Source organism: Psammomys obesus, unplaced genomic scaffold (genome assembly GCF_907164565.1).
Source record: "Psammomys obesus unplaced genomic scaffold, mPsaObe1.curated_primary_1811, whole genome shotgun sequence".
Classification (NCBI taxonomy): Eukaryota; Metazoa; Chordata; class Mammalia; order Rodentia; family Muridae; genus Psammomys; species Psammomys obesus.
In genome coordinates, this window is record NW_026596134.1 from 28033481 (window position 1) to 28048370 (window position 14890).

Genomic DNA, 14890 nt, shown 5'->3' on the forward strand with positions numbered 1-14890 from the left:
AAGTCCCCCCCACCTTTGGATAAATTCTATTAACTAACACAAAGTTCACTGCCAACAAAGGAACATGACACAGTGTTATTAAGTTTGCCTACATGGGCATGAATGGGCTGTGCCTGTATTATATAAAAGGTACAGTTTCCAGCCCAATATGCCACCAGTAGTTTGTCTGTGATGCCTTTCCCAGTGTGGTTTGAGGCTTGTAAGTCCTCTCCCCCTCCACCTCCTCTTTACATTTGTGGATATTTTAAGATTTTATTTAAAATATCAACAATATCAAACTACTTATATCCCATATAATTATTGACCTTTCTCTGTGACCTCCTTTCTACATGTTTTCCCACCGCAACCAGTCATTGTAGCTTTATTCATGGCACCTCAGGATCTGCTAAGAATGGGGCGAGATAACAGGAAAACGCTTGGCGGGCACAGAGAACCACCACTCCCAGCATCCTCGGCGCTCCAGTGCCCGCGGTTTCCTCTTCCGGTCCGGCGGCTGAGAAAACTGTATAAGCTATGCTTGGGGACGCGGCGCGGAGCTTGATTCACCTTCACCTACGCTGAGCGCCAGCTGACCCCGGGCTTCCGCCCGGAGAGCAGTCTGACATGAACGGACGGGTGGATTACTTAATCACGGAGGAAGAGATCAACCTGACGAGAGGACCCTCGGGTAGGCGCGGGACTTAGAGGGAGTAATTACCGAGCTCGTTGGTTTTGCGGAGCCGGGTTTACCTGGCTGGAGAGCAGGCAGGCCCCGACCGAGCCGCCTCCAAGAACGCTAAGAGCCCATTGGCATCCTTTGTTAGCTAGTTAATGGACCCTAGGGCTGCTTCTCAGTCTAGGCGGATTACCACAGGCATTTATGGCCAGGAAGGCTTGCTTTCTGCTGGTTGTAATAGAAAAGACTAGAAAAACGCCCGCTGTTTAGCCAGCGCTGTAGTAGACTCCGCATCCGTTATTCAGTTGCCTGCTCCATCCCTGTTTCCATGAGGGCACATTCAGGTAAAAGTGAGAGCAGTAAACGGCATAGCAGTTTTCCTGGTGCTAAGGTCCTTGTCTGCATTTCTGGGAAATGAATTTACAATGTCAACTGGAATGCTAAAACAGGAGTAGACCTTTTACAGAAGTTTCCAGACTTGGCTCCATCCCAGAACGACTTGGCCTTTTCGTTTTTACCCTTTTTTTTTTTTTTTAAATAAACAAAGTATTTAAATGAAAATGCTATTTTCTATTTCCATGTTTAGGGACTTGGATAACAAATACTTCTTGTGATTCTGACAGGAAAATTCCGAGTCAGCCCTGCTGTATGGTCGTCCTCATTGATGCTGGTGGCTGGACTAGCCTCTTGACAATATTACTACATAGTGCTACTGCCTTCCTTGGACTTTGTTGTTTTCTTTACAGCTGTAACATGGTTTAGGGTTCACCATTTGTGGCCGAGTTTTTTTTTTTTTTTTTAATTTTTGTATTTTTGTTTAGTTTGTTTAATTTATTGGCAGAGGAACTTAACTGATATATGCTTGTAGTTTCTTCTCTGTCAAATGGAGATGGTTATGAAAGGCACAGTGTTTCACATATAGTACAAGGATGAAGGCAGTTAGCCTCCGGAAAATATTTAGAACATTGTCTTGACATGGTAAGCATTGTCTATTTGTTACTGTTGTTGAATTTGTGAATGAATAGCCGGACTGACTCCTGCAAGTTCTGTATTTCAAGGGTTTAATAAATCATTGGTTATTGTGAATTTCTATTCTGATTGCTACTATTTAGAATAGTCTGTCAACTTTTCTCATCTAGAGGCTTGTAATAGCTTAATCACTACTGATAGATTATTCTCTATAAAGCACAGCAGTTAGAATTAGTCATACTTTTTGTTTTCCTGGTAGGAGAAAATTGGAAGTTGATTGTATTTATGGCAATAACTCAACTGATAATCTTTATGGTTTAATACAGAAGCTGTGTTCTGGTTGATTTTTTATTTTATTTTTTCAACTTGACAGAAGCTAGAGTTATCTGGGGAGAGGAACCTCAGTTGAGAAAATGCCTCCATCAGTTTGCTTGCCTGTGGGGCATTTTTTTTTTTTTTTTTTAATTCATGATTGATAATGGGAGGGTCCAGCTCTCTGTGGGTCGTGCTACCCTGGGGCAGATGTGGTCACGGATTGTAAGAAAGCAGGCTGAACAAGTCATGAGGAGCAAGCCAGTAAGCAACACCACTTCAGTCTTTATGCTTCTGCCTTGAGTTCATGTCCTGACTTTTCTTCATGATGGACTGTTACCTGAAAGTATAAGATTAAATACCCCCTTTCCTCTCTTACTTGATTGTGTCATGGTGTTTTTTTCACAGCAATAGACATGCAGGCCTGGGGGCAGGCAATCCTATTTCTGCTGATCTCAGGGTGAGATTTTTGGGATTTGGACACACTTAGACCCCACTCTTTCTCCTGGCCAGGCTCTCCCCAGTCCTATTGTTCCTTAGCCCCACAAATTTTCTCCTTCTGTCATGTGGGTCTCAGGGGGATTGAACTCAGATTGTCAGACTTGGTGGCAAGCACCCACTGAGCTATCTCACCTAGTAGTCTCAGATCTTTCAATAAAAGTCTCTCTCAATCTCTCTCTATATAATCTTTTGGTATTTTTTTTCTTTCCTTTTTTGGATCAGTTGCTATGGACCTATCTTATTTCTTTGCAAAGACATAAAGGCATCTAGTTCTTTAAACTAGGTACCCTACCATGATACTATTTTTTATGAGGTTTGAGGTTTTCTACTTGCCTCATGGCAAGAACCTAATATACTTTGATATAGTCTCTTTGCTGTGGAATCACAGTATTTCCAAGTTTTATGATATTATTATTCTTGCTATCAGCACTAAATTTAACATATCATTGTTTGAGCTTTTTGCATTTGAATAGGCATTGTCTAATTTCCAAGCATTAATCTTACAGATCTAAAGTTTCTAGTGTTAGCGTTCTTCAAACATTAGAGGGAAAGCTTCAAGAGACTAAATAAGAGGGTAATTATATATAGTTAACAAAGTTTTACACAAAAGCAGTTTATTTTCTGTATTGTCTAATTATTTGTTTAAAAATAAAGAATGAGTTTATCCCTTGAGTGCCTTCTGGGATTTTCTTAAGTATTTCCAAGTATTAGTCATTGTTATTAGTCAGGGTTCTCTAGAGGAATAGAGTCAGTAGAATGAATATGTGTATTAAAAGGAGATTTATTATATTGGCTTACATGATAAGGTCTGAGTAGTCCAGCAGTGGCTGTTGGCATAGTGAAGAGGCTGAGAACCTGGTAGCTACTCAGGCTATAAAGCTAGATGCCTCAGCAGACCCAACCTGGTACTGAAGATCTGGAGGCTACCTGAAGAGCCACTGGCCTATAGAAAATATTGGAAGCCTGAAGATGCTGGGTTCTGATAGCAGTGAAGAAATGTAGCAGCAGGAGAAATTCCAACAATAAGTAAATGGATTACCCAGCGGGATAATTAAACTTTTATGAAGGAAATGTGAAGAAAATAAGGCTTTAAAAAGCTTGGGCTTCCTATCTGGTTGATACTGGAAGGTACTGCCTACAATTTAGGGTGAGTGTTTCCACTTCAAATAACCTGATCAAGAAAATCCCTTATGTGTTTGTTCATGGCTAATGCTTAGTTGATTCTAGATTCAATCAAATTGAAAGCCAGCATCACAGTAATGTAAGTCATTGAACTTCCCAGGAAAAAGTAATTACAAATTTAGTTTGGTAAAAACAATCATTGGATGTTTGTTGATTCAGTAAACAAAGTTCCTGCTTATCACTTTCCAGAGCTGGTTCATGCATGGCCTGTGGCATTGTTGGTCTCAGAGTCTTCATGGTGACATCATAAAGATAAACAGTCACTAAAAACTTCTGAGTAATTTTGGTAGTGCCAGAGGAATCTTTATTTCTATCTGAGAAATATGAGAAGACCCTGGTTCTGAGAGTTCAGTTCCGTTTGCAGGCAGCATTGTCTGGTTTAACTGGATGAATGTGTGTATGATTACTTTTTTTGTGCTGCTATAGCATCAGAAAGGAATCTCAGATATTTGTAGTTTTGTAAAGCAAATGAATCTACTGAAAACAAACAATCATAATGATTGTCTAAGGAGTGAAAAGGAAATGGCATGTAGCTTGGCCTTTGTCCTGTGTTTGCTTCCCTGTCATTGTAAGGAAAGTCTCAGCAGTCTTTGATTTCAGAAGGCTGTTCTGCTTTTGATCTTAGGCTCATTCCTCATTATTTTTTCTGTCATTTGAAAAAAAGATTAAAAAATGTGTATCTGTATGAGTGTTTTGCCTGCATTAGCATGTACACTGTGTGTTTGCCTGGTACTCACAGAATCTAGAAGAAGGTGCTAAAAAAAAAAACAAAAACAAAAAAACAAAAAACAAAACAAAAAAAAAAACAAAACAAAGCCTAGAACTGGAATTATAGGTGATTGTGAGCCATCTAGGTGGGTACTGGGAAATGAACTCTCTGTCCTCTGTAAGGGCAGCAGATGCTCTTAACTGCTGAGCTATCTCTCCAATTCCCAGGTTTCTGCCAGTTTTTGTTTAGCTGGTGATCTAAGAAATCTCAAAGGCAGAAGTCATAATCTCAAATGCTTTCAAAGGTTGAACAGCTCATCTTTTATCCTTTATGAACAATTTCAGCTTGATTGTATTTGAAGGCTTTCACTTTTAAGTATCAAACTTAAGAGATCTTAAAATTGTAATGACTCATTACTGTAAGCAATATGACAAGACTAATCTAACTCTTATTTTCTGTAGCAGAGATTGAATATAAAGGCAGTTCTACTGCAAGTAAGTGGTTTTAAGGGCTCAGTGGCTTTCAGCAAGTTACACCCAATCTGCCATCTTCAGAGAGGGAAGAAGACATACCCCATATTGTTATTGTCTTTAGAGGCCTTTCAAAGGAAGGGATAGTTAGCACAATGCTTTCATTAAGAATAATTAAGGAAGTGCCTTTCTGGAAGTGTGCTAATTACTATATGTTTTATACTTGTATTTTATATTTTGTCCAGGCTAAGGAGTCTCTGTTTATATCCACATAGGCTTAATTAGTTCTTCTAGAACCCCTAAATTGTAGATATTTAATCTATACTATTAGCTTGAGAGGTTGTCTGAGGGAGGCTAAATATTTGGCGAAGATCTAAGGCCAGTGAGATCCAGAAGATTCTACTCTAGGTCTTTTGATTCTACTGTACTGGACTAGATAGTTCTTTCTACTACAGTACAGTAAGAAGTTGACTACTAACCTTTTCCCTGGCTTTTTATTTTGTTATGGCATGCCTTATTCCCTACAGGGATTTGATGCATGCGAAAAGACTTAAAAATCCATTGTGGAAAGTTTTTAGATTTTGTTGGTAAATCTGTGGGCATATCAAGGTGAGAACCTGAAAACAGCACATTACATCTGAGTATTTATGATTTTCAGTCATGTGCTACCCATTTAACCACTGACTGCAGTTGTTGCTAACAATTTTCTGGTTTGCTCCTTCCTGCATTTGATAAGTAGACTGGAGACCGTAGTGCTATTTTTTATGGCTACAGAAAATTTAGTCCTTTACGGGATTTATAGAACAATAGAGACCTGGTATTCACATGCAAAGGGTTAAATACCATTTCATAGGTTCATGTGGTTTTGGACTGTGAGGGTATGTATGTAGCAGGAAGGCAAAGGAAGAGGGAATGTATGGAAGAGTGTGCTAGTCTGATCCTGTATTAATTGTTTTCTCATTACTGTGGCAAGATATCGACAAAAACAAGGTAAAGGAAGGGTTTATTTTGGTTTATAGTTTGAAGGTCACCTCCATCATTGCAGAAAAGGCCTAACAATAAGAACTTGAGGTGGCTGGTCACATTGCTTCCACAGTTAGGAGGCAGAGAGAGATGAATGCTGGTTGTTCTTTTTTTTTTTTTCTTCTTTGTCTTCAGTTGAGGTCCCAGGCCATAGAATGGTTCTGCTGCTATTCAGGATAAGTCTTCCTTTTTGTTAAGGTTTCCAGGAACATCTTCATAAATATTACCAGAATTTTGCTTCCCAGGTGATTGTAAATACAGTTGACAATAAAGATAAACTCTTACAGACTACATACAGGGAAGGGTCAAAGGATGGAGCTAAAGGTCATTCTGATAAGCTTACAGATGGTTGAACTTGTGGTTTTATAGAAAGGACAGATTTTAGTGCTAGGAACAGGGGTGAAGATAGCCTTAGTTGTAACAATCAGGAGAAAATGAGAAAAATGTATTTTTATATCAGTGAGTAAACCATTCTGGATATAGGAGAAATTTTATGTAGGAGATTCAAGAGAGAAATTGCTAAGGTAAGCAGAGGTAGAATTTTGGAGAATATTCAGTATAAGTAGAGAATCAAGCTTTCCCTAAGATTCCATCTTAATACCTCCTCTTCCTATTCATTGGTTAAGACTCAGCCTAATAACCAGACCATCTGGAAGTCTTTACCTGGGCTAGAAACTGACTTATTATCAGTGTCATATATGAGTTGTAAATTGTCTTTCATTTATTGCCAAAGCTCTCTGTCCAATAAGAAACAGATAGAATGGCTATCTCCGTTTTACAGTGAGGAAACTTTGAATTCTGTTGTCACACAGCTCTCTGGCAGATTTGGACACTGTGTGACATGAAAATCCAGATTACTGTAGGTTTTGTCATTATTATGTGCTGTTTTGCTTGTGTCTTGTTTCTATACCTCACTCTAAAACATTCTTTAAAAAAACATATATTTTACTGGGTATGGTGCACATCTTTAATCTAGCATTTGGGAGGAGAGGCTGGCAGATCTCTTTGAGTACAAATCCAGATTGGTCTGGTTAGGGCAGTGTAGTAAGATCTTGTCTAAACAATACAATGGTTAGAAGAAGAACATATATTTCATTTCTTATTTTCATAGTGCTTTATTTACTTCATGACACAAGTGGTCAGTAAATGAAATTATGAAGCTGTCAGATGTAGAATACTGTAATGGGGTATTTTTAGAAGAACTAGTAATATGTGCTGTTTTACCTTTCAAAGTCATCAACAACAGTCTTCAAAGACTAGATACAACCTAAGAGAAGCTGAAGGATTGGACAGAAGCTGTTATTGTGATGGGTAGGCGAGAGCTAAGGTTATAAACAAGAGGAAGAAATGGAGAGCCCGCAAAAGAGAACAAAATGTGGTTATGTCTTTTGAGATTGTATTAAGGATCAGTTTAAGAAATAATTCTTAAGAAAAAGGTCCGGAAAAAGGTTTTTCAAGCAAACAGACCCAGAAAACAAGCTGGAGTAGCTATCCTAATATCTAATAAAATAGACTTTCAACCAAAATTATTCAAAAAAGATGAGGATGGACACTTCATTCTTATCAAAGGAAAAATTCACCAGGAGGATGTCACAATCCTGAACATCTATGCCCCAAATACGAGAGCACCTGCATTCGTAAATGAAACATTATGGCTCATATCACACATCAATCCCAATACCTTAATAGTGGGAGACTTCAAGACTCAACTCTTAACAAGGGACATATCATCCAGACAGAAGCTAAATAGGGAAATAATTACACTTAGAGAGGTCTTAAATGAAATGGACCTAACAGACATATATAGAACTTTTCACCCAAACTCAAAAGAGTATACCTTCTTCTTAGCACCCCATGGAACCTTCTCCAAAACTGACCATAGTCAGACACAAAGCAAGCCTCAACAGATACAAGAAAATTGAAATAATCCCTTGTGTTTTATCAGACCACCATGGCCAAAAACTAGACCTCAACAACAACAAAAATAACAAAAAAGCCTACACATGCATGGAAACTAAACAACTCTCTACTTAACCACAGCTGGATCACAGAAGAAATAAAACAAGAAATTAGAGACTTCCTAAAATTCAATGAAAGTGAAGGCACAACTTACGGAAATTTATGGGACACAATGAAAGCAGTGGTAAGAGGAAAGTTCATAGCACTAAATGCTTTAGAAAGAAGTTTGAGACATCTCATACAAGCCACTTAATGGCACACCTGAAAGCCCTAGAAAAATAAGAAACAGACACACCCAAGAAGAGCAGACAATTGGAAATAATCAAACTCAGGGCTGAAATCAATAAATTAGAAACAAAGAAAACCATTGAAAGAATCAATGTAACTGAGAGCTGGTTCTTTGAGAAAATCAACAAGATAGACAAACCCTTAGCCAAACTAACTAAGAGGTAGAGAGAAACTGTCTAGATCAGCAAAATCAGAAATGAAAAGGGGGACATAACGACAAACACTGAGAAAGGAATCATTAGGTCTTACTTCAAAAGCCTATACACCATAAAATATGAAAATTCAAATGAAATGGATAATTTTCTTGATAGATTCCATTTACCAAAGCTAAACCAAGATCAGATAAATAGAATAAACAGTCCTATATCCCCCAAGGAAATAGAAGCTATCATCAAAAGTCTTCCTGTCAAAAAAAGCTCAGAGTCTGATGGTTTCAGTGCAGAATTGTACCAGATCTTCAAAGAAGAGCAGATGCCAGTACTCTTCAAATTGTTCCACAAAATACAGACAGAAGGAACATTGCCAAACTCATTCTATGAGGCCACAGTAACCTTGATACCTAAACCACACAAAGACCCACTAAAAAAGACTTTCAGACCTATCTCTCTTATGAACATTGGCACAAAAGTACTCAATAATTGCAAACCGAATCTAAGCACACATAAAAGGTATCATCCATCATTACCTAGTAGGTTTTATCCCAGGCATGCAGGGATAGTTCGATATACAGAAATCATTCAATGTAATGCACCACATGAACAAACAGAGGGAAAAAACCCACATGGCCATCTCCTTAGATGCTGAAAAAGCATTTGACAAAATCCAAGACCCATTTATATTTAAAGTTTTGGAGATACCAGGGTTAAAAGGCACATACCTAAACATAGTAAAGGCAATATACAGCAAGTCTATAGCCAACATCAAACTAAACGGAAAGAAACTTAAATCAATTCGACTGAAATCAGGGACAAGGCAAGGCCACTCTCTCCATATCTCTTCAACATAGTGCTTGAAGTTCTAGCTAGAATAAGACAACTAAAGGAGATCAAGGGGATACAAATCAGAAAGGAAGAAGTCAAAGTATCACTATTTGCAGATGATATGTTAATATACATGAATCACCCCAAAAATGCTGCTAGAGAACTCCTTCTGCTGATAAAAAACCTTCAGCAAAGTGGCTGGATACAAAATTAACTCCAAAAAAATTAGTAGCTCTCATGTATATGAAAGGCAAAAGGGCTGAGAAAGAATTTAGGGCAACAACACTTTTTACAATAGCCACAAATAACAAAGTACCTTGGTGTGACTTGAACCAAGTAAATGAAAGACCTGTATGGAAAAAACAAAAACAAACAAACAAAAAACAAAAAAACCTTCAAATCTCTGAAGAAAGAAATTGAAGAAGATATCAGAAGATGGAAAGATCTCCCATGCTCATGGATTGGTAGAATTAACATAGTGAAAATGGCCATCCTACCAAAAGCAATCTACAGATTCAATGCAGTTCCCATCAAAATACCAACATAATTCTTTACAGAACCTGAAAGAACAATTCTCAATTTTATATGGAAACACAAAAAACACAGACTTGCTAAAACAACCCTGTACAATAACATGTTTTGGAGGTATCTCCATCCCTGATCTCAAGCTCTACTATAGAGCAACAGTAATAAAAACTGCACGGTACTGACATAGAAACAGGATGGTGGATCATTGGAATCGAAGACCCAGACATAAACCCACACACCTACAGATACTTGATTTTTGACAAAGAAGCCAAAACCATCTAGTGGAAAAAAGATAGCACCTTCAACAAATGGTGCTGGTCTAACTGGATGTCTACATGTAGAATAATGCAGATAGATCCATATTTATCACCTTTCACAAAACTAAAGTCTAAGTGGATCAGATACCTTAACATAAAACCAGATACACTACACCTGTTAGAAGAAAAAGTGGGGAAGATTCTTGACCTCATTTGAACAGGAGACAACTTCCTAAATGGAACAAAGGCTCTAAAGAGAGCCCAGGCTCTAAGATAAATAATCAATAAATGGGACCTCATGAAACAGAAAAGTTTCAGTAAAGCAAAGGACACTGTTGTCAGAACAAAACAACAGCCTACAGACTGGGAAATAATCTTCACCAACCCTATATCTGACAGAGGGCTAATATCCAGAATATATAAAGAACTCAAGAAGTTAAAAAGCAACACATCAAGTAATCCAATTAAAAAATGGGGTACAGAGCTGAGCAGAGAATTCTCAATAATATTGAATGGCAGAGAAACACTTAAATGTTCAACGTCCTTAGTCATCAGGGAGATGCAAATCAAAACAACCCTGAGATTTCACCTTACACCCATCAGACTGGCTAAGATAAAAACTCAAGTGATAACACATGCTGGAGAGGATGTGGAGAAAGGGGAAGCCTACTCCATTGATGGTGGGAATGTAAACTTGTACAACCACTCAGGTGCTTTCTCAGACAAATATGAATGGTGCTACCTCATGACCCATCTGTACCACTCCAAGGCATATATCCAAAATATGCTCAACTATACAAGGACATTTGCTTAACCATGTTTGTGGCAGCTCTGTTTGTAATAGCCAGAAGCTGGAAACAACCTAGATGTTCCTCAACGGAGGAATGGATACAATATTGTGGCACATTTACACAATGGAATACTACTCAGCAATTAAAAACAAGGAAATCATGAAGAAAAGATCATCCTGAGTGAGATAACCCAGAAGCAGAAAGACACACATGGTATATACTCAACTCAAAAATGGATATTAGCCACATAATATAGGATAAACATACTGAAATCTGTACTCATAATGAAGCTAAACAACAGGGAAGACCCTAGGGAAGATGCTCATTCATCATTCAAAAGCATAAACGCGACAGACATCAGAAGCAGGAGAAGACAGCGAATAGGACAGGAGCCAGGAGCCTACCATAGATGGCTTCTTAAAGACTCTACTGATTAAGGTATCGGAACAAGTTGAGACTCATAGCCAAACTTTGCACAGAGTGCAGGGAATCTTATGAAAGAAGGGGGAGATAGAAAGACCTGGACGGGACAGGAGCTCCAAAAGGAGACCAACAGTGCCATAAAAACTGAGCCCTGAGGGCCCTGAAGAGAATGATACCCCAACCAAGGACAATGCATGGAGAGGACCTAAAACCCAAGCCCAGATGTAGCCTATAGACTCAGTCTCCAAGTGGTGTCCTTAGTAAGGGGAGCAAGGACTTTCTCTGGCATGAAGTCAGTGGCAGTCTCTCTGATTACCTCCTCCTGGTACGTGCAGCCTTGCCATATCCACAGAGGAAGACAATTTTGGTCTATTGGTTCTGTTGCTTTCGGTCTTATGATATATAAGTATATGAGAAAGTTGTTCATTTCATGGAAGCTAATAGGCAAAGAAAAGAGTCCAAATATCTAGGAAGTGTATTCCCCCTCAGTGACATAACTTTATCACTAGGTCATACGTCTCTACCAATTCCCACTAATGGCACAGTCTCATAATGAAGCAAACAGTACCTGAGTCCTGGGGGAAAACATACCTAGACCATGACAGAGAGTAATGAGGGGCAGGCGCTAAAATGTACCCTTAATAATGAAAGCAACCCAAGAGCTATTAACCTTCATAAGATATGTTCTGTTTCTTTTAGATTCAGATTCAGTGGTATAGTCCAGTGGGGAAAACTATAAACTAGAAATGCCTTTAGTAGTTTTTTTTTTTTAAATAAATTAAATAATGGTACTCTGCCCTTGTATCAAAATTATGGTTCCATGCCATAAAGTTTACTATATATTGAGTAAGAAACAGTAGAAAGAATTGGGAACAGAGTGTTTCTAAAGAATTTTTTGGATTTAAAATGCCTTAATTATTTAACCTCCTGAGTTGGTTATTTGAATCATCAATTTTTCCTGTTCACTTCATATATATTTATGTATTCAGAGACTACTGTATGCACAGGTTTCTGTACTAGTCACAGAAAACTGAGTTTCAATATAAATTCACTGAATAGAAGAATGGGGTGTTTAAAACTCAGAATGGGTTCTTGAGTACTCTGATTTATGTGGCTACTGTCAGTCTTGACAGTGTTGTCTCTTTATTAATTTGTACTGCCATTTTTTGCCTTAGATAAAGTTATCTTGCTCCTGTGGAGGGGGAAAAAAAAGACAGAATCACTGAATGCAGATCCTAACTTCACCATGTAACAATATGACTTGTGTAAGTCATTTCCCTTTATAAGTTTCTTTAGTTATAAAATCAAAGTATTATTAGAACTTACTTGTACACTTGTGAAGATTATATACTTTTATTTTGTTTTTTACCTGTGTAATATTAAATCTGCACCAGGTACTTCTAAGTACTTTATCAAAGGTGGGGCTGGGATGGAAGATTATTTAATTCATTTAAAGTGCTTAAATGCTGCCTGCCCTTACAACTCTTTTGTCTGTAATAGACTTTAGTGGAGCAAGAACTGCTGGAATGCACCCTGAAAAATGAGGCCCGAACACTGGAAACAGAAGAGGGTAGAGTGTTATTCAGGGGATCCTGGGAGGTTCCATGAGTGTGGCTACCCTGTCTAATTAGAAGATGCAACCTCACAGCAGACTTACTGGTTCTCTGCTCTTAGAGTTTTTATACCCTTTCTTTTGAGATGTTCCCTGAGCCTTAGTTGGAGGGGTTAAGTTGTAGATGTATCAATAGGGGCTACACACTTCATAGTCAATTCTATTAATTTTAACAAATGACAACACAGTTGACATGCCAGTGTGGATTGGGGAAATCTCATGGAGCTGCACCCCTACCTGAAGAGCTACAGGCCATTTGACAACTGCTGAGAGAGGGAGAATTATTCTTTCTCAGGGATGAGCCTCTTGATCCAATACCAAGTGGTCAGCCCTAGAAACATTATACGAGCAAACAACCCTGAATGCACTCAGCAAGGTATATATGTTAGTTTATATGTATATGTAATAGCAGTGTTTAAAGAAGAGGAGGCCACTTGAATTTTGGAAGGGGACACATTTAAGGAGTGGGAGGGAGGAGAAAATTATGTAATTATAGATTAATAAAATGAAAGTATTTATATGTAAAATACTGAATCATACTTTATGTGTTTGTTAGGAAGATTAAATGAGACACTATGCATGTAAAAATGTATACCATATTATTAAGTAATATTATGTAGTCCATAAATATAAACTGTTGCTGTTGACCTTAATGGTAAACTGGGTCCAGAATTAGAGTCAGGAGGCATTCAGAAGAAGGCACATCTTGTTTAGCTTTACAGGAGTCTTCAGTTGGGTACACTTTATTTCCTTTCCACCCCCGTACCAGTATCATTCTTTTTTTTGGGGGGGGGGTGTTAAAATTTGGTTTTATTTTTTTATTAAATTTTTATTTTTTATATTAATTACAGTTTATTACTTTGTATTCCAGCTGTAGCTTCCTCCCTCATTCCCTCCCAATTCCACTCTCCCTCCCTCATCTCCTCCCTGCCCCTCTCTAAGTCCACTGATAGGGGATGTCCTCCTTCCCTTCCATCTGACCCTAGCTTATCAGATCTCACCAGGACTGGCTGCAATGTCCTCTTATGTTGCTAGCTAGGCTGCTCCTCCCTCGGGGGAGGGGGTGGTCAAAGAGCCAGCCACTGAGTTCATGTCAGAAATAGTCCCTGTTCCCCTTAGTAGGGAAGCCACTTGGATACTGAGCTGCCATGGGCTACATCCAAGCAGTGGTTCTAGGTTATATCCATGCATGGTCACTGGTTGGAAAAATCAATCTCCGACAAGCCCCTGTGTCCAGATATATTTGGTCCTTGTAGAGCTCCTGTTCTCTCCAGGTCTTACTAACTCTCTCTTCTTTTATATGATTCCCTGAACTCTGCCCAAAGTTTTTCCATGAGTCTCAGCATCTGCTTTGATACACTGCTAGATAGAGTCTTTCAGAGGCCCTCTATGCTAGGCTCCTATCCTGTTTCTTGCTCTTTTTTGTTTTGTTTTGTTTTGCTTTGAGACAGGGTTTCTCTGAGCAGCCTTGTCTGTCCTGGAACTTACTTTGTAGACCAGGCTGGCCTTGAACTTAGAGAGCTGTGTGCCTCTGTCTCCTAAGTGCTGGGATTAAAGGTGTGCACTAACACTGTCTGGTTTCTTCTTTCTTAAGAGTCTTATTTATGTTTATTTTATGTGTATGAGTGTTTGCCTGCATATTTGTATGTGTACCACATGGATACCTGATGGCCCTGGAGGGAGTCAGATCCTCTGAAACTAAGTTATGGATGGTTGTGAGCTCTCATATGCTGCTGGGAACTGAACCCAGTTCCTCTGCAAGAACAGCAAATGATCTTAACCAGTGAGCCATCTCTCCAGCCCCTTTTGTTGTCATATTATATAATTTAAATGACACATATCTTGTCATACTTTCTGTTTTTTTAATAATTATTTTACGTGTGTTCATGTAAGAAAAAGACTAAGTAACTCATTTTAATTTTGCCATGTCTTAAAGTTTATTAGCACTTTAAAACTAGAATTTATAATGTAATGTTTCTTCCTCTTTTTGGTTGAGTCTCACTTTTAGTTTTCTCTTTACCTCTAACACATTTGGGACCTTTGGTGCTGAGACTGAATTAATTACACTCTTCAGCTTCAGAGAATACTGGCTGTTAGAGTGGCCCTTTCTTATTTTATTCTTACTCTCTGTGTATGTGACCCAATGTACCCTCTTATTGGTACTCACTGCAATATATCTTTACATGTCCTTTTTGTAAATAGATAATACAATGCATGCCTTTTTCTAAATA

The 14890-nt window shown here is 38.4% G+C and overlaps 1 protein-coding gene across 1 annotated transcript in view; it reads left to right on the forward strand.

Moving 5' to 3' along the window:
* Window positions 1-487: 487 nt before the first annotated feature.
* Synj2bp (synaptojanin 2 binding protein) overlaps window positions 488-14890 on the forward strand; it is a 30107-nt gene continuing 15704 nt past the window's right edge. Inside the window, exon 1 of the mRNA XM_055593286.1 lies at window positions 488-667. Coding sequence (XP_055449261.1) covers window positions 604-667 — 64 coding nt within the window. The 5' untranslated portion in view covers window positions 488-603. The remainder of the gene's footprint in view (window positions 668-14890) is intronic.